This window comes from Molossus molossus, unplaced genomic scaffold, assembly GCF_014108415.1.
Source record: "Molossus molossus isolate mMolMol1 unplaced genomic scaffold, mMolMol1.p scaffold_m16_p_12, whole genome shotgun sequence".
NCBI lineage: Eukaryota > Metazoa > Chordata > Mammalia > Chiroptera > Molossidae > Molossus > Molossus molossus.
Genome location: NW_023425347.1, coordinates 69406371 through 69431883, shown reverse-complemented (window position 1 = coordinate 69431883; position 25513 = coordinate 69406371). Strand labels below are relative to the sequence as shown.

The following is a 25513-nucleotide window of genomic DNA, read 5'->3' as shown; positions in this document are numbered from 1 at the left end:
GCTGTGTCCCCAAGGCCACCTTGTCCCTCCCTCAAACGCATGCAACCCCATGTGATCTGGGCGCGTTCAGACGTTCAGAGCAGCAGCCTTGTCAGGTTGGCTCAGATGAGAAGAGGGAGGAGTCTACTGAGACGGTCTCGAGTTCTCCCAGCAGGGCCACGGAGACAGGAACAAGGGCCCTGAGCGGGAGACCGAGGCTCCGCGCCCTGGGGAGCCCAGGCTCCCTCTCCCCAGAGCACAGAGCAGGCCGCGCCATCCCCCCTGGGCTCCCCCAGGCTCCCCGATCGGGCACAGGGATTGGTTAGGAGCCAAGGGAGGCCCTAGACCAACATTTACGTGAGCTGTGTGTCCTCTTGCAGGTGACGTGGCCTCTCTGGGCCTCAGGTTCCTCAATTTTAAGATGAGGGTACTCCACACGATTGTTGTGAGGGCTGCTAGTTAGAAGTGTGTGGAGCCTGGTGCACTGAGCGCTGTTACAGTATCAGTATGATGACTCGGGCTTCTTTCAGACTCTGGGTCTTGTAAGGTTAGGGACAGGGGCCCAGACCACACCGTGGTCGCCTGGTGGACTGGTGAGGACGGTTCTTCCACAAAGGCTGGGCAGAGCATGGGCTGTGGGGACCCGCCCTGAGTCCGAGGCCCCTGTGAGTGGCCCCTGGAGCTGCCGACACGCAGACACCTCTGCTGTTCCAGGCCTGGTGCTGGCACCATGGGCCACACATGGGCTCCGCTGCCCCTGCCCCCGGCAGCTCCAGGAGGGGCCCCCACAGGAGAGGCCGGCCGTCGCGTGGCTCGCTGAGCAGAGTGGGTGGCTCGAGCTGCACAGTCGAGGGGGAGAGGCCCGGCCAGGAGGCAGCAGTGGGGAAAGTGATCAGGGGAAGGTGAGGACCAGCTGTGGTGGGGCTGGGACACTGCGCAGAGGCCAGGCCACGACTCATCCTGACTTGGCCCCATCTCAGTTCAGGGCCCCAGCATCCCCCAGACCTCTAGGCAGCCACCCAGGAGTCCGCAGATCACCAGACTCTAAACCCTCATCCGCTCTCAAAACAGCTCTGCCCCCGCCCCCACCAGGGCCCGGCCACCCTCGCCTCCTGCAGCACTGTGCTCAGCCTCCCCGCCTCCAGCCTCCCTCCTCGCTTGGGGGTCTGGCCAAGGCTGGTCCCCGCGAGGCCCCAGCTCACCAGAGGCCCTTCACAGCCCTCGCCCCAGGCGTGAGCAGGAGGCCGGGCGGACCAGCCGTGCAGCCCGCGGTCAGGCCGGCCCGTCCGCAGACACCCCGGCTGCTCACCTGGGTATGGCCTGCCCTGCGGGCGTGTGTTCCACCTCCAGCCCCGCCTGCCGAAGGACGTCAATGACTGTATTGTTCCCCAGAAAGTGACCTGGAACACAAGAGACAAAGTAGGCTCAGCCACATGCCAGGACACCGGCAGCTGGGGACAGCCCCAGGCCAGCGACCTGCTCCAGAGCTGAGCCCCCAGCCGTGAGCTGCACTGGTGCCACCTGCCCGGGTCCAGGTCCTGGCTCTGCTGCTCACTGGCTGTGCCCTCCGTGCCTCAGTTTCCCCTGTCAAGTGGGAATGACTGTAACAGCCCCTCCAGAGTGGCTGTGAGGACCGCGGGAACAGGGCTGGCACGCCGCGAAGGCTCCGTGCTTCCTGTGGCGTCCTGTGCCGTGTACCACGGTGCCACCTGCCGTGAGGCCGGCCCGCCTGACCGCCCAGGGGGGACAGCCTTCGGCACTCCGTCAGTGGGGGACCTTGTGAGGCACCCGCTCTGTGGGCAGCCTGGTGTTAGACACGAAGAACACAGGCACGCAGCATGTAACCCACCGCCCCGATGCCAGCGGGAACCCTCCTCGGGGGTGCAGGCTGAGCTCAGACGCAGGGAAGGCTCCCGCAGAGGAGGTGAGAACGGGTCTTCTGGAGGCAAGTGACCGTGGAGACAGTGGCTGCTGGGAGCCACACCCTGTCGAGCCCCTCCTGCCCCCTGGGCCCAGTCTCCCCACCTGGTCGGGATGGGCAGAGTGGCGGTGGCCCCTGACACCCCCTCACCCATGTGCCTGCCCTGGGGCCCACCCCCATGGGTGGCTCCCTCCTGCTCACCAATCTCTCCAGAACCTGGGGGAAATCCCTGCAGTTATTGTAATTGTCTGTGACGGGTGGTGACAGGTGGGAAGCCGGAAGGTCAGCATGTTGACAGCCCCAGGGAGGTCTGAGCACAGGGAGTGGACAGGCTGTTGGGGAATGGAGACTCCGGCACAGGGGAAGCCCGGCTGGGGTGGAGGAGAGGGCGAAACCCACAGCCCGTCACCGGCCAGCCCTGCACACGCCCCTCTGGCTTCACCAGTCCCCTGCAGCCTGCCGCCGTCCCTGAAACCCACCTCTGGCTCACTGCATACGATCACTGGGCTGGGAGCAGGAGACAGGTTCGAGTCCTGGTCACACCACACTGGAGACCTTGGGCAAACCCATGATGCTGGAATGCCCTGCTTCTCTCGTACAAGGGTGTGGGCTGCACAATGTCCATGGGCTCTCCATGGCGGGGGCTTTGTTTGACTTCAGAGACTTTCACGGAAAGGTGTTCTCCCTCCCTATCTCCGCCCATCCAGCTGACAGACACGGAGGGAGTGCATCCCTGCGCTGGGCAGTGTGAGCAGGCAGGGCCTGTGCCAGGCACTCACAGTCTCGAGAATCAGGCTCTTTGGATCCAGGCACTACTGCTATGCTGAAGGAAGCACACAGGAGGCATCAATCCAGCCTGGGACCGGGGCAGACTTCCTGGAGGTGGCGTTACTAGCTGAAGGATGGGACAAGAGCCAGCTCGGTGAGGATGAAGCGGGGTGGCGCCGAGGAAAGGGTGCTCCAGGGAGGCGGCGGGGCACGTGCACAGACCAGTAGGTCAGCGAGGCACTTGTGGGGAGCCAGCTGCCGAATGGTGTGAGCCCTCCCGGGCTCTGGCCCTGACCAGTGCTGTTGAGGACAGAAGACCCAGGTCCCTGTCAAGGCGGGCGAGTCTCCACTCTGCAACCCTGAGCCAGTGGCTCCTCTGTCCCCAGCCTCCCCCAGCACGCCGCCCTTTGGACCACCATGAGGGCAGCTACAAAGCCCCAGGGAGGCAGGAGGAGTGAATGTTCTTCGGAAAAGCCCAGCCTGAACTCCTGACTGATGGGCCAAGCCGGCCCCTGGCTGAGGCCGCAGAGTCACCCTCAGTCTTGTGTGTCCCTGAGCGTGACTGGGCGGGAAGGGGACCGGGCATGAGCCTGCAGTGCACAGGCTGCAGCTCCTGCCAGAGCCTTGGAATCCGTTCCTGGCAGCAAAGCCCATTCCTTCCCTGCCACCATGGAGACCCGTTCAGAGACGAGGGCTTCTAGGCCCAACAGTGGTCTGCCCAGAGGATTCCCAGCGTCGCCAGGACAAACAGCGCCTCAGGCTGCACAGGGGCCGCCGTGAGCATTCACCGGGGGCCTTGTGGCCGCTCCGAAGGGCATTCCTGGGGCTGCGCAGGGAGGTTCGCAGGCTGGGTCCTACAGGGCGCCACTGGATGCTGAGCATTTCCCGGTGACGATTCAGTGGCGGGTCAGGGCCCTGTCCATTCCCTCCACCTCAGCGATCTCAGGCCCTTATGGTGCAGTTTAAGACCCTAAACAGAAGACTTCAGATATTCTGAGGTGTTGGAAGCAACCAGGAAAGATGTTTTCAAATTGCCATCCCTCCTTCTCTACGCTACCTTCACTGTCACCCGCTTCCCTCCAGGACAGGGGACAGTGCCCTTGGCCCCCCTGCCCGAGGCTGCCCCTCCCACAGCTCCAGGAGGCCCTCCCCACGCAGGCCACGCCCCAGACCGCGTGCGCAAGCCAACACTCCTGAGCCCGCGCTCCCGGCACCCGGCACCCTCTCTGGGACCACACGACACCATTCAGACCTGGTTCACGCTCCTCTCACTACCCCGTCCTCCTCCTGCTCCGTAAAGGTAGGGCCCTGGAACGCTGTCCGCAGCCCTCATTTCTCCTCACTCCACACAGCGTGTGGACAAATAAATCATCTACCACGCGGCTTCAGTTACCATACCGTGCTGACCACTCTGGAGCTGCAGCCCCGGCTCAGACCCATCTGTCAGTGGCCTGCTGGACATCTGCACCTAATGCCCCCAGCGCCCACTCGACCCAGCCCGTCTCCCCTCCTAGGATGGGCCTCATGAGCTCTGCTCCCAGTCGGATGGGCCGTGTTGACTCTTTTCTCTCCTTCCTCCTCCTCATCCATTCAGTCATCAGAATCCCCCTCATTTTACCTCCTAACCATGCACGATGCTGGCCCAGGTCACCACACCTTCTGCTAAAATCGCTGCCAATGCCATCTGCCCTTGTGCCCTGCAGGTCACCTTCCCACACCCCAGGGCTGCCTGCGCCGGAGCATGTTCCCAACAAGCCGGTCGATGGGAGACTGAGCTTCTCAAGGACTGGGGACAAGCCTGATCCCTCTTTGACCCAGGGCCGAGCCCCAGTCTGGCGCACAGTGGTGGCTTCAGGATTGTTGAATGAATGAGTGACAAAGCTACTACATATCCTCTTCATGATCTCACCCAATCCAAGGAGGCCTGAGCTTAGGCCCGCCCCCTCACCCCCACCATTCGCATTGCTCATGCAGATCCCACCGATCCCAGGAGCTGGCTCTGGACCTGCCTCTGAGCCGGCACCCAGCCATGTTGCCCGGGGGCTGGCACGTGGGGCCTGCGCTGGCCTCCGAGAGCGAGAGCGAGATGGGCAATCCTGCGACGGGGCCACACCCATCCTGGAGCCTGCAGGAAGGTGTGGGAAGTTTCCAAAGGGGCCCCAGGGTTGGGGTTCCGCCTGCGTGGCTTGCCCGGGCTCCCAGGGTCTCCTGGCCACCGCTCAGCGGCTCCTTCCAGCACTGACAGCTGCGCTCTGGCCAGCTCTCTGCAGGAAGGCACGTTCCCCTCCATCTGCTGAGGCCGCAGGGATGAGGAGAGGGGGGGAGGGCCCACCGCGGGGGGCGGGGGGGGCGCGCACAGAGAGGCAGGGCACAGGAACCTCCAGGACAGAGCATGGACAGCAGGAGAGAGGGCCAGACACCGGCAGCGAGAGACACACAGCGCACGGCGACGACAGGGAGAGGAGAGACAGAGACAGAGACGAGGGAGGGCGTGAGATACAGACAGAGAGGAAAGGAGAGAAAGGGCGAAGGAGGAGAGAGGAGGAAGAGAACTTCGAAATGGAAACCCGGGGCATGGCGGGGGGGGGGGAGACCGAGCCTTTGAGGACATCAGGGGTGGCTTCCTGGAGGAGGGGCCCATCAGCCAGGACTCCCAGGATGGGCAGGGCGCAGAGGGAGAGGTAAGGGTCAAGGGCCTGGAGGAAGAGGACGGGTCTTGAGAACGGCGGGGCTGGCATGGTGTCGCCTCCCCTGACCCTGGAAGCCGGGGTTCCACCTCCGGGCATTCCGTACCAACAGGAGGGCGTCCGCGGGGCCAGCACCCCTCCCCCAGCTTCCGTGCCGAGAACAGGGCTCCTCTTCTGGGCCCGAGCAGGGCTGTGCCAGGGCACAAGGCTCAGTGAACAGAGCCAGGCCGGGCACAGCCCCACAGCCCCGTTCAGCCTCCAGCACAGAAAGGCAGGATGGGACAGGCAGAGTCCCACCCTGGGGTTAGGCAGAAAGCCTGGCTCAGTAGCCACGGGCTGTGTGGCCTCCGGCAGCTTTCTTGCCTGCGGTGCCTCCGTTTCCCTATATGGTCCGGAGGTCCTCCCACCTCTCTGACTTTGTCACCTGATAACTGGAACACAAATTCCTATTTCGTGAGCCTTCGGGGTACAGGAGGCTTTCCCAGTGTTATTTCCCTCCGCCCTCAGCTCAGGAGGGGACGGGGCTCAGGGAGGGGACGGCACTCGCCCAGGCCACAGCCGGTGAGGGGTGAGGGCGAAGAGAAGCCTCACTCCCGCGCCCTGCACGCCCACTGGGGCTCTGGCGGCTGCGCGGGATCCTGAGCGCGTGTTCTGGGGGCAGGACATTGTCAGAAACATGTGTACCTTCCAAGGTTCACCAGATTGGAGGGAAAGCTCGGGAGTGCTTAGCAAGAACAACCTGCCAATTAACAGGGTAATTTCAAGACGGTGTTGGGGGGCCGGTGGAGGGGAGGACGGGAGGACCAGATGTTCCCACAAAAGCTCCAAAGTAGCAGGGGCTCCCCTCGGCCAGCACACGTTTCCTCTCCTGTGAGTCCTGGTTTCCAGTGTTCTCCTCCTGGAAGAGGGACCCCAAGCCCATATTTATGTTCCGTCTGAAATTAATGCAAGGGGAACTTTCAAATGCTAATCTGGCTGCCAGGAGCAGCAGCCAGATATCAAGCGACAGGGGTGTTTGTTTTCGTGAGGAAGTGTGACAGGAGGGCTGCCGGAGAGACGGAGAGACGGAGAGACGGAGGGACGGCAGATGGGGGAGGGACGGCCGATGGGGGAGGGACAGGCGTGGGGAGTTCCCAGGGAGCTTCTCATCCAGCTGGGCCCCCTGGCTCCTCCTCTGCGGGCCAGCCCGGGCGGCTGGGGGCCTGGGTGAGGGGATGCCTCCTGCACCCAGCCTTGTGCCAGGACCTGAGACACAGGTCCCCGCTGGGAGGACATCACAGGACGGAGAGGAGACAGGCAACATGAACATGCAGTGAGAGGGACGCCAGGGGCCACGTGCTACAGGGGAAGGGGCAGGACCCAGCCTGGGGGTCAGCGAGGAGGGGCCGAGGTGGGTGGAAGGAAGGGGAGAAGGAAAGGCCCAAAGGGGGCAGGGGCCCCAGCGAGGTTCTGGGCTGTTGGAACAGAAGTGAGAGGGCAGGAGGGTGATGGCCAGGTTGGGGCAGGAGCCCCGAGACTTCAGCTGGTCAGCGCAGCTCTCCCCTTCGGGGTGCAGAGATGGATACAAACACGGGCAAAGCAACCCCACCTCCATTTTCCTAGCACTTGGATTGCACCCAACGCTTTGATTCACTTGCTCACTCGATCTCACGACAGCTGCACTGAAGCCAGCAGACTGGCTCCGGGTCACGAGGGCAGACAGGGCCGAGCCGGGCTGGCCGAGGCCCGTGCACACAGAGTGTCCATTTAGAGGCACTCCTTGGAGGCCGCTGCCGAGGCCGGGGCTCCCTGGGCACAGGGTGGGCTCCCTCTCGGGGCTGGAGCTGCTTCTGGCTTTTGACACCTGACAGTTGCCCAGACTGGGGGTTCCCTTCAGGACCTCTCCAGTAGTGTACTCCCTCTTAAATGGATGCTCCCCCCAAGCCCGCCCTCCAAGCCAATACTCTTGGTTCCTCTAAAATCCTCAGGGTTTGAGCCTTTCATTGCCTTTGGACCAGGTCCTCTCCACCAGTATTGGGTGTGGAGGTGAGGACGTAGGCCCTGGGGGTTGTGACCAGCCTGTGCCCAGGGCCAGCGCTGCCTTCTCCTTTCTCCACAAGCCTTTATGGGGACCTCGATGCCAGGCACGTCCCAGGTCCCGGGAACCCTGAGATGGGTCCGGCATGGTGTCTAGGACAGCTCCAGACCTAGGCCATGACTGTGCAAAGCGATTTGAGGCAGCACGGTGCACTGGGGAGAGCCCGAGGCCGAGTCCGCGACGGGTCTGTGACCTGCAGTGGGCAGTGCCCAGCCCAGGCTCATGCTGGCCACGGCAATGCTGCGGCAGTCAGAGGCTCCCCTTCCGCAGCACCCAGGACCCCAGGAGCCCTCCCTGTGACCAACCACGTGGGCGGGGATGTCGCCTGCCCGCTCCTGCGCCTCACTCACTGGGAACTGAGACCTGGCTCATGGGCTTTCCCTGCAAGTGTCCCAGCGGAGTCCCCAGAGGACACAGCACTTGGCCTGCTCTCTCCTGTGCGGGTCTGTCCGTGCAGGAAGGTGGGCCCGGAGGGGCCAGCACCCTGAAGTAACGACAACACCAGAGCTCACACTGGCCCGGCGGGGGTTCCGCCCCAGGCCCTGAGCGCAGGGGGCCAGCCCATGCCTCCCAGGCTCGAGTTGCGGAGGGGAAATCCGCAGCCGAGAGGAGCCGGACTGGCCAGGCTACTTCCCCAAGGTGCCGGGTTTCCAACTCGGGCAGCCCGCGCTGAAGCCCACGCTTTCATCCAGGATCCTGCGTCTCCCCCTGCCTTCCCCGCACTGGCAGCGAGCACGCTGGGCCTGCAGCTGACTTACACTCATCCTGCTCTCTGAGGGGAGCCCAGGCTCCGGCCTCCTTCTAGACCCCCTGTTCCAGAGGGCAGGGCAGGCTCCCGTTAGGACAGACCAGCAGAAGGATGTTCCTCTGGCTGGCGGGATGCTCTGAAACGGGGAAGTGACTCTGGCCAAGGACTGCAGCCCAGAGCAGGCGTGCCAGCCGCCAGATGGGGGGGGGGAGGGCAGCGGGGCTCTGAAGCACGTCCGCCCCTGGCCTCGTGCTCCTGCACGGGGAACCGGGCTGGCCATGGCGTCCGCCGGGGAGAGGACAGCAGCTGGCTGTGGCCGCCTGTTCGCGGGGCCTCCTGTTTCTGTTTGAGAAGGCCCAACCTGGGCCAAGGCTGCTCTTCTGTGCCCATCATGAGCTCTGGGGGACTTTTCTGTTCCTGAAGCCACTGAGCGGAGAACGAGGCAGGGACGCGAGTGGGTGTGAGTCCTGTTCTGAGGACTGTGGGATGATGAGGGAAATCACAAGCTGCTAGACCTGCATCTGGGAAATCTCAGCTGGTCTCACCTCCTCCAGGAAGCCCTCTCTCACTCACTCTGCCTCCTTCCAGAGCCAGCACGCACACCTGTCAGCATGCACGGAGCAGTCGGAGGCTGGGGCCAGCAGGGACGTTAGCCCTCACCCTGTCTGAGCCCCTCTGCACGCAGCCGAGGGAGAAGAGTCTCTGGGCAATAAGGACAGTCACAGACTGCAACAGTGTCAACACAGCTTGCTCCCCTCCGCCCTCGGGTCCTTGGCGGCACTCTCCCCTGCCCTCCTCTCCCTCCTCGCTGACCCCTCCTGAGCAGCTTGCTGCTTCCCTGCTGACGCTCTCCCCCCGTGCAGCACCAAACACCCTCCTCCTCCTGCCTGACTGCACGGCTGGACCGACACCTGGGACTCCATTTCTAGTTAGTTCCGTCAGCCTCACCTTCCAAAGGGCAGGTGTGAAACTGCTGAGCCCCTGGGTTTCCCCCTGTGGTGGCAGATGTGGGCTCTCGTCCAGGTTTTGCGGCCGGTAACACAGGGCAGGGGCCCTTCTTCTCTTGGGCCTCAAGGTGGCGGGCTCGTTTGTTTGTTCGTTCATTCGCTCATTCATTCATTCAATAAGTGGATACTGAGGGCCTCCCCAGTGCTCAGGGAGTGGGCAGCCCGATTGGGAGATGCAAATGCGCTTGGCGTGAGCTGGGCTGTGGCGGGAATCGAGGAACTGTGGGAGCCCAGGGCGGAGGTCATGGAAGGCCCAGACAGGAGCCGGCAGGGCATTCCCAGGATATCAGCGGGCCACAGCAGCTGGATGACCCCTTTCAGGGAGGCTGGCCAGCAGGAGCAATGGCCTAGTCCGTGCTGACCATCATTCCTCTCCAGGGCAAGAATTCTTTTCCTTCCCATCTGCTCCTTGATTTACCCATCTGCCAAGTGGAATAATAAATACCGTCCCGTCTCCCTCCAGGGGGGACTGAAGACCTGGAGGTCATGTGTCCCGATGGGTCTGGGTAGGCTGAGGCAGGGCGGTGCCCACTCCCAGGCAGTGGTTGCTGCTGTCATCAATAAAAAGGCTGTGTCCCCGGCAGCGGGTCTGCTGCTCAGGCACACTGTCCTGGGGGTGCCAGTGGTGCCCCTCTGAGCCCTGCCCCAATTACAGATTCATAACAAATAAATAAAGTGGTTGTTGGTTTAAGCTTAAAAAAAATAAAAGATGTTAGAGGAGTTCGGTGTGTTGGATTCGGTCTTCACGCCAGGGGCCCGTGTCCCAGCCCTACAGGCGTGTTTCTGCTGGTGGGTCTGCGGCACTTGGGCTGGTGTAAGCGAGAGGCTGGTGCCGGCCTGCGGGCTGGCGGTGCTGGCTGAGGGGTGCTCGGGGTAACAGCTGCAGCCCCGCTGTCTCATGCTCACACAGCCTGACTTCCGTCCCGCTTTCTGCCTGGACCTCTGCTTCTTGTGGGACAGCTGGCAGCAGCCCTGCCTGAGGGCCGGAGGCAGACGGGCCAGAAGGTTTGAATGCTGTGAGGATGGCTATCGGGAGACCAGAACCACACGAGCCTAAAATAGGATGTGCGGGTCAAATGACTTTGCAACGTCAGAAGTTGGAACCATTCTCAGATAATAGCACGTGAGGGTTATAGAATGTGTGAAGCCCTGTGGTAACCCCTGGCTCTCCGGGTTTGAAATGAGTGGCCCTAGAGGTCTCTCCTTGAGTCTGGCTACGTCTCAACCCGGCGCTGCCAGTTCCTACACTACTCATTCTATTCCGGGCTGCAGGGTAGCTGAACGAGTACACATATCCCGAGAAAGCCCCAGTCCCCGGACCCAGGGACGAAACTGTCCTTTTCTCCTGGTGCCTGGGACCGAGACACCCGCCCCCACCACCTGAGGCCTGGGGTCCAGGAGATGCCCCACGACTGAATGGGAGGAACGTGATTTGGTGATTGGGTCCAGGCTGTCTTTACAGAACGTGCTGGCAGTTCCGAGGAGGTGTGTGCCTGCCCTGGGGAGTGCACACCCAGGGGATGCTCACTGAGCAGGGGGACTGGGATAAAATCAGGAAAAGGCCTGGAGGGCAGCATGTACATTTGCACCCTAGCTGTGGAGCGTTGCTGTCGGAAATCTTACAGCCCGTGTCTAGAGACCACTGCAGATTCATGGGCCTCGCTGCCAGTCAGCAAGCCTGTGCGCCCGGCAGAAGCAGGCATCGCCGGTGTGCCCTAACCTGACCCACAGCAGACGTGACTGATCAGTCGGGATCCCTGCCTGCCGAGCTGGGAGATGGTATTATCACCCTCTGCCATCCCACGGCAGGCGGCCACGACCAATCAATCACGTGATATGAAACCCCTTTAACTTCCTGTCCACGTCAGCTCCTGTGGCCAGTCTCTCTTGATTTAGGTCAAATGTTCTCTTCTCTTCACACGACAAACCTTCCCACCTTCCCCCTTGTTCTCTGCAGACAACCTCACATTCTACTTTGCAGAGTGGAGCTCTTGCTAGGACTCTCTTGCCTTCCCGCCACCAAAGTATGTGCCTGCTGGCCTCCTCCCTCCTTCCCTTGGAGGAGAAGATGCCATCCCCCACCCAAGGCCAACCCTCCACTGGCCCCTTCCTGCCTTCTCGGACGCTGGGCGAATGATCTGCCCCTCCCGTGTGGCTGTCCCTCCGCTGGAGTCTTTCCATCCTGTGTTAAGCATGCTCAGTTCTCTCCTATGGTGGGTGGAACAGTACAGTTACCAACTTTTTATTTTGCCAAGTTAAGAGCTTTAAGAGCCCCATTTGTCTTATATCACCATTATTTTTTAAAGGATATTTAACTTCAAACACAGTAGAAAGAAGATAATTTCAAACTGAAAGATAAGCCAGCACATTGCATAAAATTAGCTAATAAAAAATTCTCCACCTTGTATTTATCCTTTTTTCAGTTGTTTGTAGATCAGAGGAAATCCAAAGACCCACATAAGATTTCAGGGGCCCTTCAGGGTCAGCCTGTCCGTCTGCACGATCCTGGCTTGGGGAGTCAGGCCTCCCCTCCCCAGGGCTGGCTCGCTCCTCCACGGCAGTGCCTGGTTCCTTCCAGAACGGAGGTCTGCACACTGGCCACAGCTACCTCCCAGAGAGGCAGGGCTTCCATCCAGGCCCCCAGATGCTACCCAGGCCTGCTCAGATTTTCACACGTCCGCACCCCAACCGTCCCTGAACCTCCTGCAGGGTTCTGCGGGCCTCCAGGGAAGGCCAAACCGCCCTCCTGCAGAAACATCGCAGACACTAGGAGAGTCTTTTGTGAGATGTACCAGCTAAAAAAACAACCTCCCCACCAAACTGTCGTTTCTGGAAGTACACAGCAAGGGCACCGTGCAAGGGTCCCGGACCGAGAGGCCAGGACTCCACGGTCGGCCCGCACGGCCTGCGGAAGACAGTCACCCTCTCCAGACCTTGGTCTTCATCTGGGAAACGTGTGTTAACACTCATCTTGTGGCGTGACTGTGAAGATCAGAAGTACTGTAATCCAGAGGCTGGCACATGATAGGGTTTTTGTCTTAAGGATCCTCCCTCCACGCTGGTGGAGAGTTTTAACCCTATGACCTAAAACGAGAGTATCTAGCACAACCGATGAGGCAGGTACATTGTCCCCACTTTATGGAGGAGAGGCTGAGGCCCCTGGGGGTGAGATGGCCTTCCCAGGCTCACTTAGCCGACAGTGGTGGAGCCACACTGGTCACCAGGCATCCTGGCTCCAAAGCTGTGACCCTTTGCCCCAAGCCCCACTGCGGAGCAGAACAGAGGAGGGGCCGGTCTGCCACCAGCACTGGAAATCCCAGCCTCTGCCTGTGGGCTTCCAGGGCAGGGTTCTGGTGTCAGAGTGGGCTGGGAAGGGTCTGGATAGGCACTGAGGGGCAGGGCCAGCAGGTGGAGGCACGGACGCGCGCTCGCGCGCGCGCTCTCTCTCTCTCTCTCTCTCTCTCTCTCCTCTCCCCTTCCTTGGCTGGCACCGCCCCTCTCCAGTGCTTTAGGGACATGGAGCCTTCAGGGCCGTTGCTGGCTTCTAAGGCTGGCAGGATGGCAGGGGCTCAGCAGGGGCCCTGCTCAGACACCCGGCAAGGCTGAGCTGGGGGTGGCTGGGTGTCTTAAATTATGCTTCTGTTTCCCGAGCTATTTCCTGGGGACACCCAGTGGAACTGGGCCAGAGAGACCTCTGCGGGAGCACACACACCTGGCGGGTGGCCAGGCATATGTCCAGTGGCATAGGTCCTCCCGCCCTCCCACAGGCCTGGGGCCCTGTGCCTTCTTTGAGGACAGGACAGGGGATGGGCAACAATACACAGACTGACTCAGGTCCCCAGGGCCCAGTGGCCGGCATGGAACTGCAGGGGCACCCAGACAGAGCTCGTGGTCGAGTGGGTGTGTGTGCAGGTTGCACCCCACGGAAGTGGTTTGTCTGGCCCTGCACACAGACCCTCAGCCTGTCACGGGATGTGGGACCTGGGGTTACATGGCCAGAAGATCGCAATGAGGGGGGTGTAGCCGTCTCTTGCCATGGGCTGTGTGGACGCATGTCATGCCCACACATGGACTGCCATGGGTCTGTCCAGCTGGCTCCCTGCCTGCACAGAAGAACAAAGCCCTGGACCATCGCTCCCAGGCTGGGGTCCTGTCTTGGCTTTGTCCTTGACTCGCCATGAGCTTTGCCCATGTCCTGGCCACGGGGAGTGGGCAGGCTCACCAGGTCTGACGCTGCCGGTCGGGGGTACATGTGCACACAGTGGGCCATCTGCGGCAGGCACGGCTGAGCCAGAAGGGGCGCTGTCAGCAAGATCTGCACAGGGCCCGGGCCTGCAGCTCCTGCAGGGCAGGTGTCAGAGCCGAGGGGGTGCACACCGCCCTGGCTTTACACGGACCTATCTGTTCGCTGGCCTCACCGGGCCCAGAGGCAGGAGGGAGGGTCTGTTCATTCCCTCGCTCATTCATTCTTTCTCACACTACCAAGCTCGAAACCTATTGTACGCTGCTCTGAACACAGGGATGACAAGGTGGAGCCTGCCCTCCTGGAGCTGAAGGCGGCGGGAGGCAGACTCAGCACACGCCCAGGTCACAGTGCAGGGAGCGTGTGGAGGTGCGAGAGCACGAGGCTGGGCTGATGAAGGCCTGGCCCGGGGCAGCGGCAGTGGAGAGGGATGAGGAGGCAGACTCAGCACACGCCCAGGTCACAGTGCAGGGAGCGTGTGGAGGTGCGAGAGCACGAGGCTGGGCTGATGAAGGCCTGGCCCGGGGCAGCGGCAGTGGAGAGGGATGAGGAGGCAGACTCAGCACACGCCCAGGTCACAGTGCAGGGAGCGTGTGGAGGTGCGAGAGCACGAGGCTGGGCTGATGAAGGCCTGGCCCGGGGCAGCGGCAGTGGAGAGGGATGAGGAGGCAGACTCAGCACACGCCCAGGTCACAGTGCAGGGAGCGTGTGGAGGTGCGAGAGCACGAGGCTGGGCTGATGAAGGCCTGGCCCGGGGCAGCGGCAGTGGAGAGGGATGAGGAGGCAGACTCAGCACATGCCCAGGTCACAGTGCAGGGAGCGTGTGGAGGTGCGAGAGCGCGAGGCTGGGCTGATGAAGGCCTGGCCCGGGGCAGCGGCAGTGGAGAGGGATGAGGAGGCAGACTCAGCACACGCCCAGGTCACAGTGCAGGGAGCGTGTGGAGGTGCGAGAGCACGAGGCTGGGCTGATGAAGGCCTGGCCCGGGGCAGCGGCAGTGGAGAGGGATGAGGAGGCAGACTCAGCACACGCCCAGGTCACAGTGCAGGGAGCGTGTGGAGGTGCGAGAGCACGAGGCTGGGCTGATGAAGGCCTGGCCCGGGCAGCGGCAGTGGAGAGGGATGAGGAGGCAGACTCAGCACACGCCCAGGTCACAGTGCAGGGAGCGTGTGGAGGTGCGAGAGCACGAGGCTGGGCTGATGAAGGCCTGGCCCGGGCAGCGGCAGTGGAGAGGGATGAGGAGGCAGGTGCGAGTGTTCTTGGTGGTCTGTCAACAGCACCCACAGGGAGCAGCTGGACTGCAGAGAAGGGGAAGGGCCTGGAGTTGGACATGCTGCCTGCATGCCGGCCTGGTGCCTGAGTGGACATCTGTGACCCCGCACAAGAACCTGGGTTTCGGGAAAGGAGGCCCATGTCCAGGGCTGCCCACCCTGCTGTGACTTTAATGTCTAGGCTCTCCTCTTTCCTCGTCCACAGAAAAGGATTGGTGTCAGCTACCCCCAGGCCCTGGGCGACCCCGGTTCTGAGCCCTGGGGCAGGTGGGACAGGAAGGTCCTGCCGCTCCAGCGGGCATGTAGAATGCTGACTCGCGTACTGGCCAACTCCAATGTCTAGTTCACTGGGGGCTGTTCGTGGCCCAGGGAGGAGCCTGAAGGCTGGCTGAGGTCAGAGCAGCTCCCTGTGTGGTCAGCAGGGGGCCATTCCAGAGCAAGATGCCCGTCCAGGTGCCCATGGGCGGGAAGCTGGGGGGCAGCTGCATGGTGTGAGGGGGACTTCCCTGCAGTTCCCGAAGCTGCCCTGACTCATGCCAGGGCCCCAGCAGGTGTCCTGCAGCTGGGGAGTGGCCTCGCTTTCGCCATTTGAATGCTCATAGGTGGCCCAGGTGAGTTCTGGCTCCTTCTGCTCAGATGAGCGAGCCGAGGCTGCGAGGGGCAGGGACTTGCCGTAGGCCACAGCAGGCTGTGACCCAGCTCCCCTGACAGCCCAGAGCTCCTCTGCCCAGGGCAGGTGTGGCCTCACAGAGGTGCCCAGAGGCCCTGTGTTTCTGAGGCCACCCGCGTGCCTCCCCCGTGCGGAGGGCTGCAGAGGGAAGACAGGCACAGGCAGACGGACTCTGGCTCTTGCCCTTGGACATGTGGCTGAACGGCAGGGAGAAGGGGCAGGGAGGGTTGGGGGGTGGGAGGCAGACCTCATACAGTGACATGTCCCTTAATGAAATTAGGACACTTCCAGGTTAGACCGACTGCTCGATCTGATGTGACTCAGCCTGACCCGGCAGACTGAGCGGGAACAGGCAGGGAGGGAGGAGTGGGGGCAGAGGCCGTGAGCACCCCCAGGCTGAGCCCGTCCCCCTCGCTTAGCTCTCGGAACAGGAGGCAGATTCAGTCAACCCGCCTTGAGGTGACGTGAGAGAGAAACGTGTTTGCTGTTTGCTCTGGAGCAAAAGCTGACTAATGAAGGAGGCAAATGCAAAACCTGGTCCCAACGCGGACATCATGCCATCGGCAGTGCCAGCCACAGAGACAGGAGGAAGGAACTCCGAGGAGAAGGGGGAGGGGAAGGACAGGGAGAGACGCTCGGCGAGCCCTGCACCGGGACGCGTGGACTTCCCTTTGCACGAAGAGGCCGGAGCCCCCACGAGAGGCACCAAGGTCATGTCCACACTGGGACGTCAAAACTTGTGTTAATTGTCACGATGGTGGTAGCCACCACGGTGAGTTCTTACCAGAGGGTGGGTTATTGTCATGTTGTCACTAATCTCTACAACTCTTGTCCGAGGTAGGTATTTTCAGTTCATCAAATAGTTATTGCTATACTTCACAGAAGAGGGACTTGAGCCTTTGAGAAGGTGCCACCCAGAGGTCACGAAGCTTAGATGGGGTTGGGGCTGAGAGCTGGAGGCAGGACTGTGGGACGTCGGAGCCTCTTTGTGCCCCCTGGGTCACAGGGCCCTGGCTCTGCTGGAGGTGGGGCCCCAGGCTGGGCTGGGTAAGGCGCTGGTTCAGGTCTGGGCTCCCAACCTGGCCTCCTGGGGCAGGAAGGGGCCACAGAAGTCGTCCTGGCCTTGGCACGGGTCACTCCCTGTGCCCGTGGGGACCGCTGTGAAGGGACTCTCGATTGGACGCGGGACACCTGCTTTGGGTCCCAGTTCCAGGGGGTGCTCTGTGGCTTTGCCTGCCCCATTCTGGGCCTCAGCCTTCCCCTTTAGGAAGCAGAAGCCAGGAAAGGGTTTAGCAAACCTCCCAGCCCTTAGGAATTCTGCATATAATCCCTTCCCCACTCCGGTCCAAACCTGCTCCGAAGGCGAAGAAGCAGATCTTGTCCTCATTCTCCCGAAGAAGCGCCATGACCCTCTTCCCCATCCGCTCGTTCCTCTTGTAGATGAGCTCCTGGCGGAAGTAGCTGTCGATCTCCTGGGCCGTCACCTGCTCGTGCGGAGGGAGGGTGGTGTTGATAAAGTTGGGCAGCTGTAAGGTAAGACAGAGGCTGCCTTCAGTTCCTTCTGGAGCAAGGTGGGCTCAAGTAAACACACACAGCCCGGGGGGCGAGCCACTTACCTTTCTATGTCCCCACAGTGGCTATGTGTTTTGTACGTGTTTCTCATCAATTCCAAAACCCTTTGAGAGGAGTGTTGTTATTCCAGTTTTGTAAGTGAGAGAATGAGAGTGGAAAGGCCCAGAACCACGTGTGAAGTCACACAGCTAAGAGGCCAAGCCGGGAGGACGGCCCGGGACCGCGGCACTCCCGTGGCAGCCCTCCGTGGCCCCCGTTGCTGAGCCCCAGCGTCCAGACACCCAGGCCCTGGGAGGCGGACAGAGCAGTGGTCTGCGGCTCTCACGTCAGCAGCCTGGCACCGGCGGTACAAGGAACTCTGCTCGGCGAGCAGGTGTGGACGGTCCGCGGAGCTGCCGGGGCAGCAGGAGGCACAGGGTCTGGGCTCAGGCTGACCCGGGCTCCAGGCCCCGTTCTGACACCGTGTGACTTTGGCCAAGTCACTCAACTTTTCTGAACCTCGGTGTCCCGGTTGTAAGATGGGGCTGACATTACTGTTTAGGGAGAGTTATTGAGATGGAGGGTGGTGTCATGAGCTGCATCCAGCCCACTCCACCTACGGAGGTGAGAGCAGGGTCCTGACCCTGGGTTTTCCTGACGCCTGAGCCTGCTGGCCACCATCTGTTACCCCACTGCCTTTCCATCCCCACCTCCACCACTGCCCAGGACACAACCCAACTCCTCCATCCTTCTCAGAAATTTCAATTCCAAGACCATGGCTTCCTCCCGTGACGACGGCTGGTTCAGCAAACTGTCCAGATTTCTCAGCTCTGGGCCTTCGGTCCACTCCCGGCCCTGTGACCTGGGGCCAGCATCAGACATGCTCTTGAACCAGGCAGAGGGCAACTTGAGTCCAGGGACAGAGCCTTTCTCGGTGCCTGGAACAGAAAGGGTCCGGCGAGGGTTTCTGGAACTTTGAACATGGAGGTGGTGTCCTTCCTCACCACACTGCCTGCTCCTGGGTCCTTCCATTCACGGCACATTCCTGCCGGCCTGGCGGGCGGGTCCAGGTGGCTGGCACCATGTGGGTGTGGTCTCAGAGGAAGCCAAGGGCCTTGGAGGAGAGAGAACAGACGTTTCCCTTCCCTGCCCCGGTCAGAGTGACCCCAACCTGCCAGCTCTGGGGTGCAGGGTGTCTTCCTTCTGTGACCCTGCGCCCAGGTCTCTGTCGTCACCGACGCGGCCGAGCACCGCCACGAGGCAGCTGACTGCGGACTCCCTGGATGGAGAGTCTGCGTGTGGAGACGCCCCTGCAGGTTTCAGCCCCAGAAGTGTCCCGCGGCTCCGCCATCTGGCTCCTGGAGCCACTGACGGGCTGTCCACACTCTTTCCGAGGAAAATGAAGGCGTCCGTGGAGGCTGAGCCCCGAGGGACTTGGCGAAGGCCGGACATCTGTGTCTGATGCCTGCTGGCCGAGGACCAGTGCGCTCCCCGGGGTGAGAGGGGCGGGCTGCTCTGCCAGGAAGGCCTGACTCGCTGCTCTGGGCCGTGACCGCCTCCTCGTCCGCGCAGCGCCCTGTGCAGCTGTGCGCGCAGCCTCCAGCGCCGGCAGGGGCAGAGCCGGCGGGGCGGCTGGCAGAGGGGTGGACGAAGGGAGATCTTCTCCCTCCCCAGCCCTGCAGGGGATGGTCGCCGCCCTGACAACGCAGGCCACACTGCAATCTGGTGCAGCTTCCGAGTGCAGGGGACACAGAAAGCAAGCCGGGGCCCAGAAGGGTCACGTCTGGAAACGTGGCCCTACAGGCTCCTTTCTTTCCTTGAACATGGGAAAGAGCGTCAGACAATGTTTACCAACAAGTACATATTTGTTCAGCCCGGGACCGAGGGATGAACGCGGAGCGAGAGGCAGCGGGGTTGGCCTGTGTCCCCGACGCGGAGGGCAGCCCCGCGCTGCGCCGCCTCTTCCAGCAGCTGGGTGGTCTCCGCAGGGACCGAGTGGCTCAGGTAGACACGGGTGACGGAGGCAATGTGTTTATTTCTATACTCTGACACTTTCGAGAGTGAGAGCTGGACAATGTCCGGGGCAAACCAAGACATGTGCACCCTGTGAGGTGCCTCCTCTGGCTCCCCAGTCCCTCGGCGCCTCCTCAGAGCACGGATCCCAGTGCGGTCGTGTGCAAGTCTGACTCCCGCTGGGCTTCAGGGTCAGTCATGGCAGCAGACCCGCCTGAGGGTCTCCGTGGCCACCCCACTCGAAGCAGGGTTGGGCCAGCGGGAGTGCTCAGAGGGTGTCCGTGGGCTGGAGAAAGGGTGAGGCCACTGAGGGGGACCCGTGAGGACTAAGCACTTAACTGCCAGGCCTGACCCCGTCCTGGTCGTGACTCAGGGGAGCCCACGCTGAGGTCACAGCCCACGGAGGTCACAGTCCACGGAGGTCACAGCCCATGGAGGTCACAGTCCACGGAGATCATAGCCCACAGAGGTCATAGCCCACGGAGGTCACAGTCCACGGAGGTCACAGCCCAGGGAGGTCACAGCCCACAGCACCCTTTCAGCTGCCCAGCCTGTCTCCTTGTTGCCTCATCTCAGACCCATCGCTCCAGGGCCCTGGGGACCTGATGCGTCCTCTTTAAAATCTTATCGTGTATCCTGCCCTTAAACTTGTGACAGAAGAATTAAGGCTGCCAAAAAGTCCAGTGACATCATTAATTAGCTCCCATCCCCACCTGGGCCCAAACCCAGGCCCCGGCCCTGGCATGAAGTGAAGGCCCCTCCGCATGAACGGCAGAGAATGGCGGCCAGCCACTGGGCAGCCCAGGGACCCGAGTGTCTAGCCCAACTCCTCTGCAGCTTGGATGTTAAACTTCCTGGTTCTTGTCTTTGTTAAAATTTGTTTAGCTTCCTAAGGAATGAGCGGAGACTCATCTTCCCACAAATGCACACTCCCGGGCAGGAAGCAGAGGAGGGAGGCCTCCGCCTGCCCCGTCCGCAGAGGGGGAGGAGCAGAATGCGCCTGAGGCTCTGATGCCTGAACACCACCGCTGCCATCTCCTTCTCTGCCCGAGGCCCCTCCCCAGATGCCCTGCATCCCCGGGGCAGGGTGAGGAGCTGCTCTGGCCCCAGCCATGCACACAGCCCGCGTTCGGTTGAGAGGACTTTGTACCGCGCACTGCACTCTGCGCTCTCCCAACTGATCTCACTGAATCCCCACAGCACACCCGGTCCGCCTGCCAGGGACAGATCAGCGGTGTGGACACAGGCTCAGAGGAAGTCAGCTCGCCCTGCCCTGAGGCCACCCCACTCCTCCTAGTGTCAGCTACAGCCTGGCAGGGCCTGTCCTGCACACCCCTTCCCGCAGCCTGGCCACACCACGACGGACATCTCCAGGGCTGACCAGGCCCCTCTGCAGCTCAGCTCAGCCTCCCCCAGATGACCCAGGGCAGGGCTCTGTCGCAAAGCGCAGGGCTGGTGAAGGGCCCACAAGCCTCCTGCTGCCGGACTCCCCTGCCCCTCCCTCCAGGGAGTCAGAGCTCTCAGAATCCTGAGCGGGTGGCTGGGCCGCGGGACCCTTCCTCCTTCACTCTCTACACAACCATGCACAGTGCGCACCTGCCACATCGGCCACGCACAGCGCTCACTGCTGCGTGCTCTGTGCCGGGCCCTGTGTGGGTGCCGACACCAAGAGATGAGCACACACCCTTGCCCTGTGGGGTGGCCCGCGGACACAGCAACTTGACTCGGCCTCCAACCCCAACTCTGGCCCTCCGCCTCCTCTCGCCCCCAGCTGTTCACACGCAGTTCCTCTGCGGGAACATTCCTCCTCGCGTCTGAGGCCGTTCAGGTTCTTCCCTGACCTCTCATCTGGCAGGTGTCGTCCCTTCTTCCTCCAGCCCCAGCATCCACCCCAAGCCCGTCTAATTCCTGCTCCTGTCAAAGGCTCCCACGCGTCCTCCACGCTCCCTCAGAGCGAGGATCACACCTCGGCGCAACTGCCGGTGGAATCCCCCTCTCCCGAGCCGGCCACCCACCCGGCAGCCCTCGGGCTTCCCCACGGCCGTTCATAACTGTCCCGTCCTGCTCTGTGCCAGGCCCTGCTCTGGCCAGCTGGGATACGTCGATGAATAACACAGATCCACGCTGCCCTCAGGGAGCTGCTGCTCTCGTGGGAAGGACAGACAATAACTAACCACTAATGAGTGAGTCGAGGTGCGTAGGTGGGAGAGAAAATGATAAAGGCCACGAGGGACAGCAGAGAATGAGAAAGGGCCTGTGACATGGGAGGGAGGGGCAGGCTGCAATTCCAGGTGGGGCGCTGGGGCCCGCCTCGCTGAGGTGGTGATGTTCGAACTAAGTCCTGCAGGCAGAGCGGGGTGAGCCACAGTGACCCCGGGAAGGGCGTTCCTGGCAGAGGGGACAGCCAGTGCAGGGCGCAGCAGGCCGGCTGGGCCATGGGGCAGCGCAGTGGCAGGTGTGAGGGGCGGGAGAGGACGTGGGGTCCGGGGACACACAGGCCAGTGTAGCAGCTCTGGTTTTCCCCTGAGGAGGTTGGGGAGGGGAGCCCCTGCAGTGCCCTGGGAGAGAAGTAGCCTGTTCTGACGAATTCAACTGCTTCCCAAAGGAATGGGGACCAAGCCCCATGTCACCGAAAGCACAGCAGGCTTGGAGTTGCCCGGGAGCAGACCAAACTCCATCCAGGGGTCCGGGAGGGTTTCTCAGAGGAGGCGACACGTGACCAGGTGGGAGGAGCCGGACGTGGGCAGAGCGGTCTGGAAGGGCAAGCTGCCCTGGGGAGAGCAGCATGTGGTCCCGGCCCGGAGGACAAGCTGTGGGGTGGGGACCTGGGCTCTGGCACGGTCAGCACAGGGCAGGACACGGGGCCACAGATGCTGGGCAAGGTGGCTTGGAATTTATCCAAAGGACAATGGGAGTCCTGATGGAGCCATGCTCAGCGTCTCGGGGTCCCGCCCACTGTCTGCGCGTCTGCGAGGGTTTTTCCTCTAGGCCTCAAATCGGGGCTGAGCACCCTGGGCTCCAGCCCGAGCTCTGTGTAACTGCAGGCTTTCCCTTTCCTGCGCTCTACTTTCACCAGGTGCTGAACGGAGCCTGCCAGGGGAAGCCCTGTTCTTCCAGGCGAAGCTTCTAGAGTCTCCACACATCAGGCTCAAATACTGCTCTGGATATCTGGATAACCTAACAGCCAACGAGTGGTGTGGTTTTGGGCAAGTTTCTTCCCTCTCTGATCCTCAGTTTCCCCATCTGTAAAATGGGGATCCTAAGAGCTCCAGCTTACTATGTCTGGACAGAAGAATGCCTGTGATTGGCCCACACTGGGCGTCGAATAAATGCCAGGTGGGTTCACGTGGGCCTGGCCTGGGGAGTGAGTGACCCCGAGCCTGTCCGGGCCAGGGAGGGGCGCCTCACCTGTGACGTGTCGTGGTTGAAGATGACGGCGTTGAGGTCCCCACAGTTGTAGTGCTTGATGAGGTCCTCCGTGGTGTAGGGCGCCTGCAGGCTCCCGGCCCGCACGCTCTCGTGCTGCAGCAGGGTCTGGTTCAGGGCGAACAGTACCTGGGCAGAGGGAAGAAAGGGAAACAGGGGCTGTGCTCAGGGCTGGCGGAGATCCCTGACACCCCCAGGACTGGCCCTCCTCCCTCCGACGTCGGGGCAGCAGGCCCAGGAACGGAGGTGTGAGGGGCCGGCACCGGCTGGCGCAGTCTGAGCGTCTCACGCTGCCCGCTCCCTGCTCGCTGGCCTGACGTGTGCAGCCCGCTCATCTCCAGCCTCCGTCCGCGGGTCCCCACTCCCGCTCCGAGCATCAGCACCTCATCTAATGCTGGGCCGAAAGCAGAACCCCAGTTGTGTCTGGGTTTCGGAGGGATGGGTAAGTTTCTCTCTGGACTCCTTTCTTTCCTGTGTTTAGGAAGTTCTAGAATGAGCCCAGACTCACTTTGTCATCAACAGCACCCCCAAACAAAGCCAACAAACAAATGACCCAAACAAGCTTACACGTTAAGGCCTAGCCCAAATGCCACCGGCTCCAGAAGCCGTCCTCACACAGGCGAAGGCCAGGCGCTGGCCCTGCGGCACGCCACGCTGACATCCGGCCCGTTTCCTCAGGGCCTTGGTGCTCTGGGCCACAGCGCTGGGCCGGGGCACGGCTGTGTCCCGGGAGACCTGGCAGGCGAGGGGATCACGCCAAGTGCTACACAGAAGACCAGATGCCGGGTCCCACCCCTGGGCCCGGGATCTCTGAGGTGGAGCCCAGGGTGTGTACTTTATCAGGTCCCTGGAAACTTCGCTGCAGCCTGACCGCTTCTGCTTTGAGGTCCAGGGGTCCAGTGGAACACGTCCTGCCCGAGGCATGAGACCTTAGGGGTGATCTCAAAGGTTCCACTGTGGCTGGGAAACGGAGGCCCACGAGGGGCAGAGACTTGCTCAGTTTCACACAGCGACTGTTTCCCAGACTCCCTTGGCCAACACAGAGGAGCAGGGTGTTCCTTGAGTTATTTAGCACAGAGAGAGGGGAAACTTGCTGTGATTCCTGAGCAAAACGTTAGAAGGGGCCCCAGGCAACCTGTCCAGTCAGTCCTCAGGCCCCTTATTCTGTTTGCACACAGTCATGGATGACAGTCCCCCAGCCTCCTCTTGGTCCATCCGACTGAGGCCCAAGCCTCTCTCCCGGGCCCACTGCACGAGCCCCTCCCATGCCTTCCCTACAGAACGCCTCCCTCCCCCCATCCCGTATTCTTCCGCCATCGCCGTCTTTTAGAAGCACAATTCTAATGGTTTCTTTCTCTTTTTTGCTCAAAACTTCCTTGGGTGCCTCCTGTCCTCAGGATAAAGGCCCATCTCTTCAAGAGAGTCTGCAAGACAGTGACCTGGACCCTGCTGTGGTCAATGACCTCATTTCCTACCCAGCCCTTTGTCCCCAGATGCTCAACTATGCAGCAACTCTGTGCTTCGTACATGCTGTTCCCTGTGCTCCCCACCTCCGTTCTCCACTTGCAGGCTTGGACTTGGCCGTCCAGGCTCAGCTCAGATGTGTCCTCTGCTGAACTCCTCTGACCCTCCGTAAGACTCCCCAGGTGTCCCTGTATTCATGCCCTTGGCCACGGGCCTCGGTGGCTCCCTCCTGTTCTGATTCTGGACTCGCTTAATGGCTGATGGGATGTGAGTAACCACTTCGAATAGCGGCCTACAAAGCTCCATGTGCTGCCGCTTCTCGAACCTCCACCACGGCCTGAAGGCAGGCAGGCAGGCAGCCTGCTGGGGGGGGGGGGGACAGCTGGGACAGGGGTCCCGCCACGGCCATCCCATCCAGCCAGCAGCTTCCAGACATGCAAAGAGCCCAGCAGAGCCCACTTGCAACTGGGCCCAGACAGCTGAACAAACGCACACCTCTGTCGCCGCACAGCACAACTGGGGTGACAGGTCCCTCCATCACGGCACGGACACTCGATTGTAGCTGCTGTTGGCTACCTGTCTCTCTCTCGAGGCTCCGAGCTGCTTGAGCACAGGAGTGCCCCTTGCTCATCTTGTACTTGCAATACTCGGCATGGGAGCCTGGAACGACAGCCTGGAACCCCTTCCGTTCCTTAGCTCTTGGACACCTGCTGTGGTCACGTCATTGTTCAAGGCTGCCTGGCAATCTCTCAGACTGCCCCTAGAATTCCGCTACTCTGCATTTGGGGCACACCACCACCACCACATGGCAGAAGTTCCCACCCAGTGCTGGCAGCCACATGGTTTCAGAACACATGATCTGAACAGAAGAGCTCACACAACAGGTACACAAAATCTGGCCAAAAATACCGTCATGGGCATTGGGGCCAAGCTGTGCTTGTTAGATCAGCTCCACCCGTCTCCTCCCACTGCTGTTTCTGGCGGTCAGGAGAGCCGGATCGAGCCGGGTGCAGCAGCCCAGGCTGCTCCCCTTGATGAGCTGGCTGGAGATGAGGTCAGACCCCACCACCCCACCTCTGGGCCTTCTCCAGGCTCTGGCCACTACCCCTGAAATCCGATCTGCAGCCACCTGGTGCAGGGTGTTGATGGCAGTGTGGTGGCTGGGGATGGATCACAGGAGGCAGTGGACCTGTTGTTGAGGACATTGCTAAGGCAACAGGCACTTCCTCCCACATGGCACATGCCTTGGATGAAAGCATCCGTGTCAAGTTGGAACGCTCTGCTTCCCTCCTCGGGGGGCTGAGACGCACAGACCTCCCGTAACCACACCCTGCTGCTGCACACACCTGCCCTGATGCGTCTCAGAGTAGGCCCGGCCGAGCACCACCTGGCCTGGGATGAGGTCATCTGCCCAGGCACCCAGAAGTCACGCCTGGAGGAGAAATGGCTCCCTTGGACCTTCTTAGCCCCACAGTCATTTCCTCAGTCATGCAGCCCTCGTGGAGCGGGGACGTGTCCTGGTGAACTGAGCACTGACAATCTGTAGGGTGCGCAGAACAAGTCTGGCATGTAGCAAGTGCTGGATAAACGTTCGCTGAACAACACTTGGAAGAAAATAGTTAGACCTTTACTTTTCTCGATTGGAGCCAGAAGGGCCCCTGGAGGTCACTCGGTCCCGTGGTTTTTCAAA

General features: G+C 61.7%; 1 protein-coding gene across 1 annotated transcript in view; it reads right to left on the bottom strand.

Moving 5' to 3' along the window:
- The window catches only part of TRABD2B (TraB domain containing 2B), a 198584-nt gene that overhangs the window by 11258 nt on the left and 161813 nt on the right, over window positions 1-25513 (bottom strand). The window contains exons 3-5 of the mRNA XM_036257170.1: window positions 22342-22488; window positions 16721-16895; window positions 1289-1379 (exon numbers count right to left, since the gene is read on the bottom strand). Coding sequence (XP_036113063.1) covers window positions 1289-1379; window positions 16721-16895; window positions 22342-22488 — 413 coding nt within the window. The remainder of the gene's footprint in view (window positions 1-1288; window positions 1380-16720; window positions 16896-22341; window positions 22489-25513) is intronic.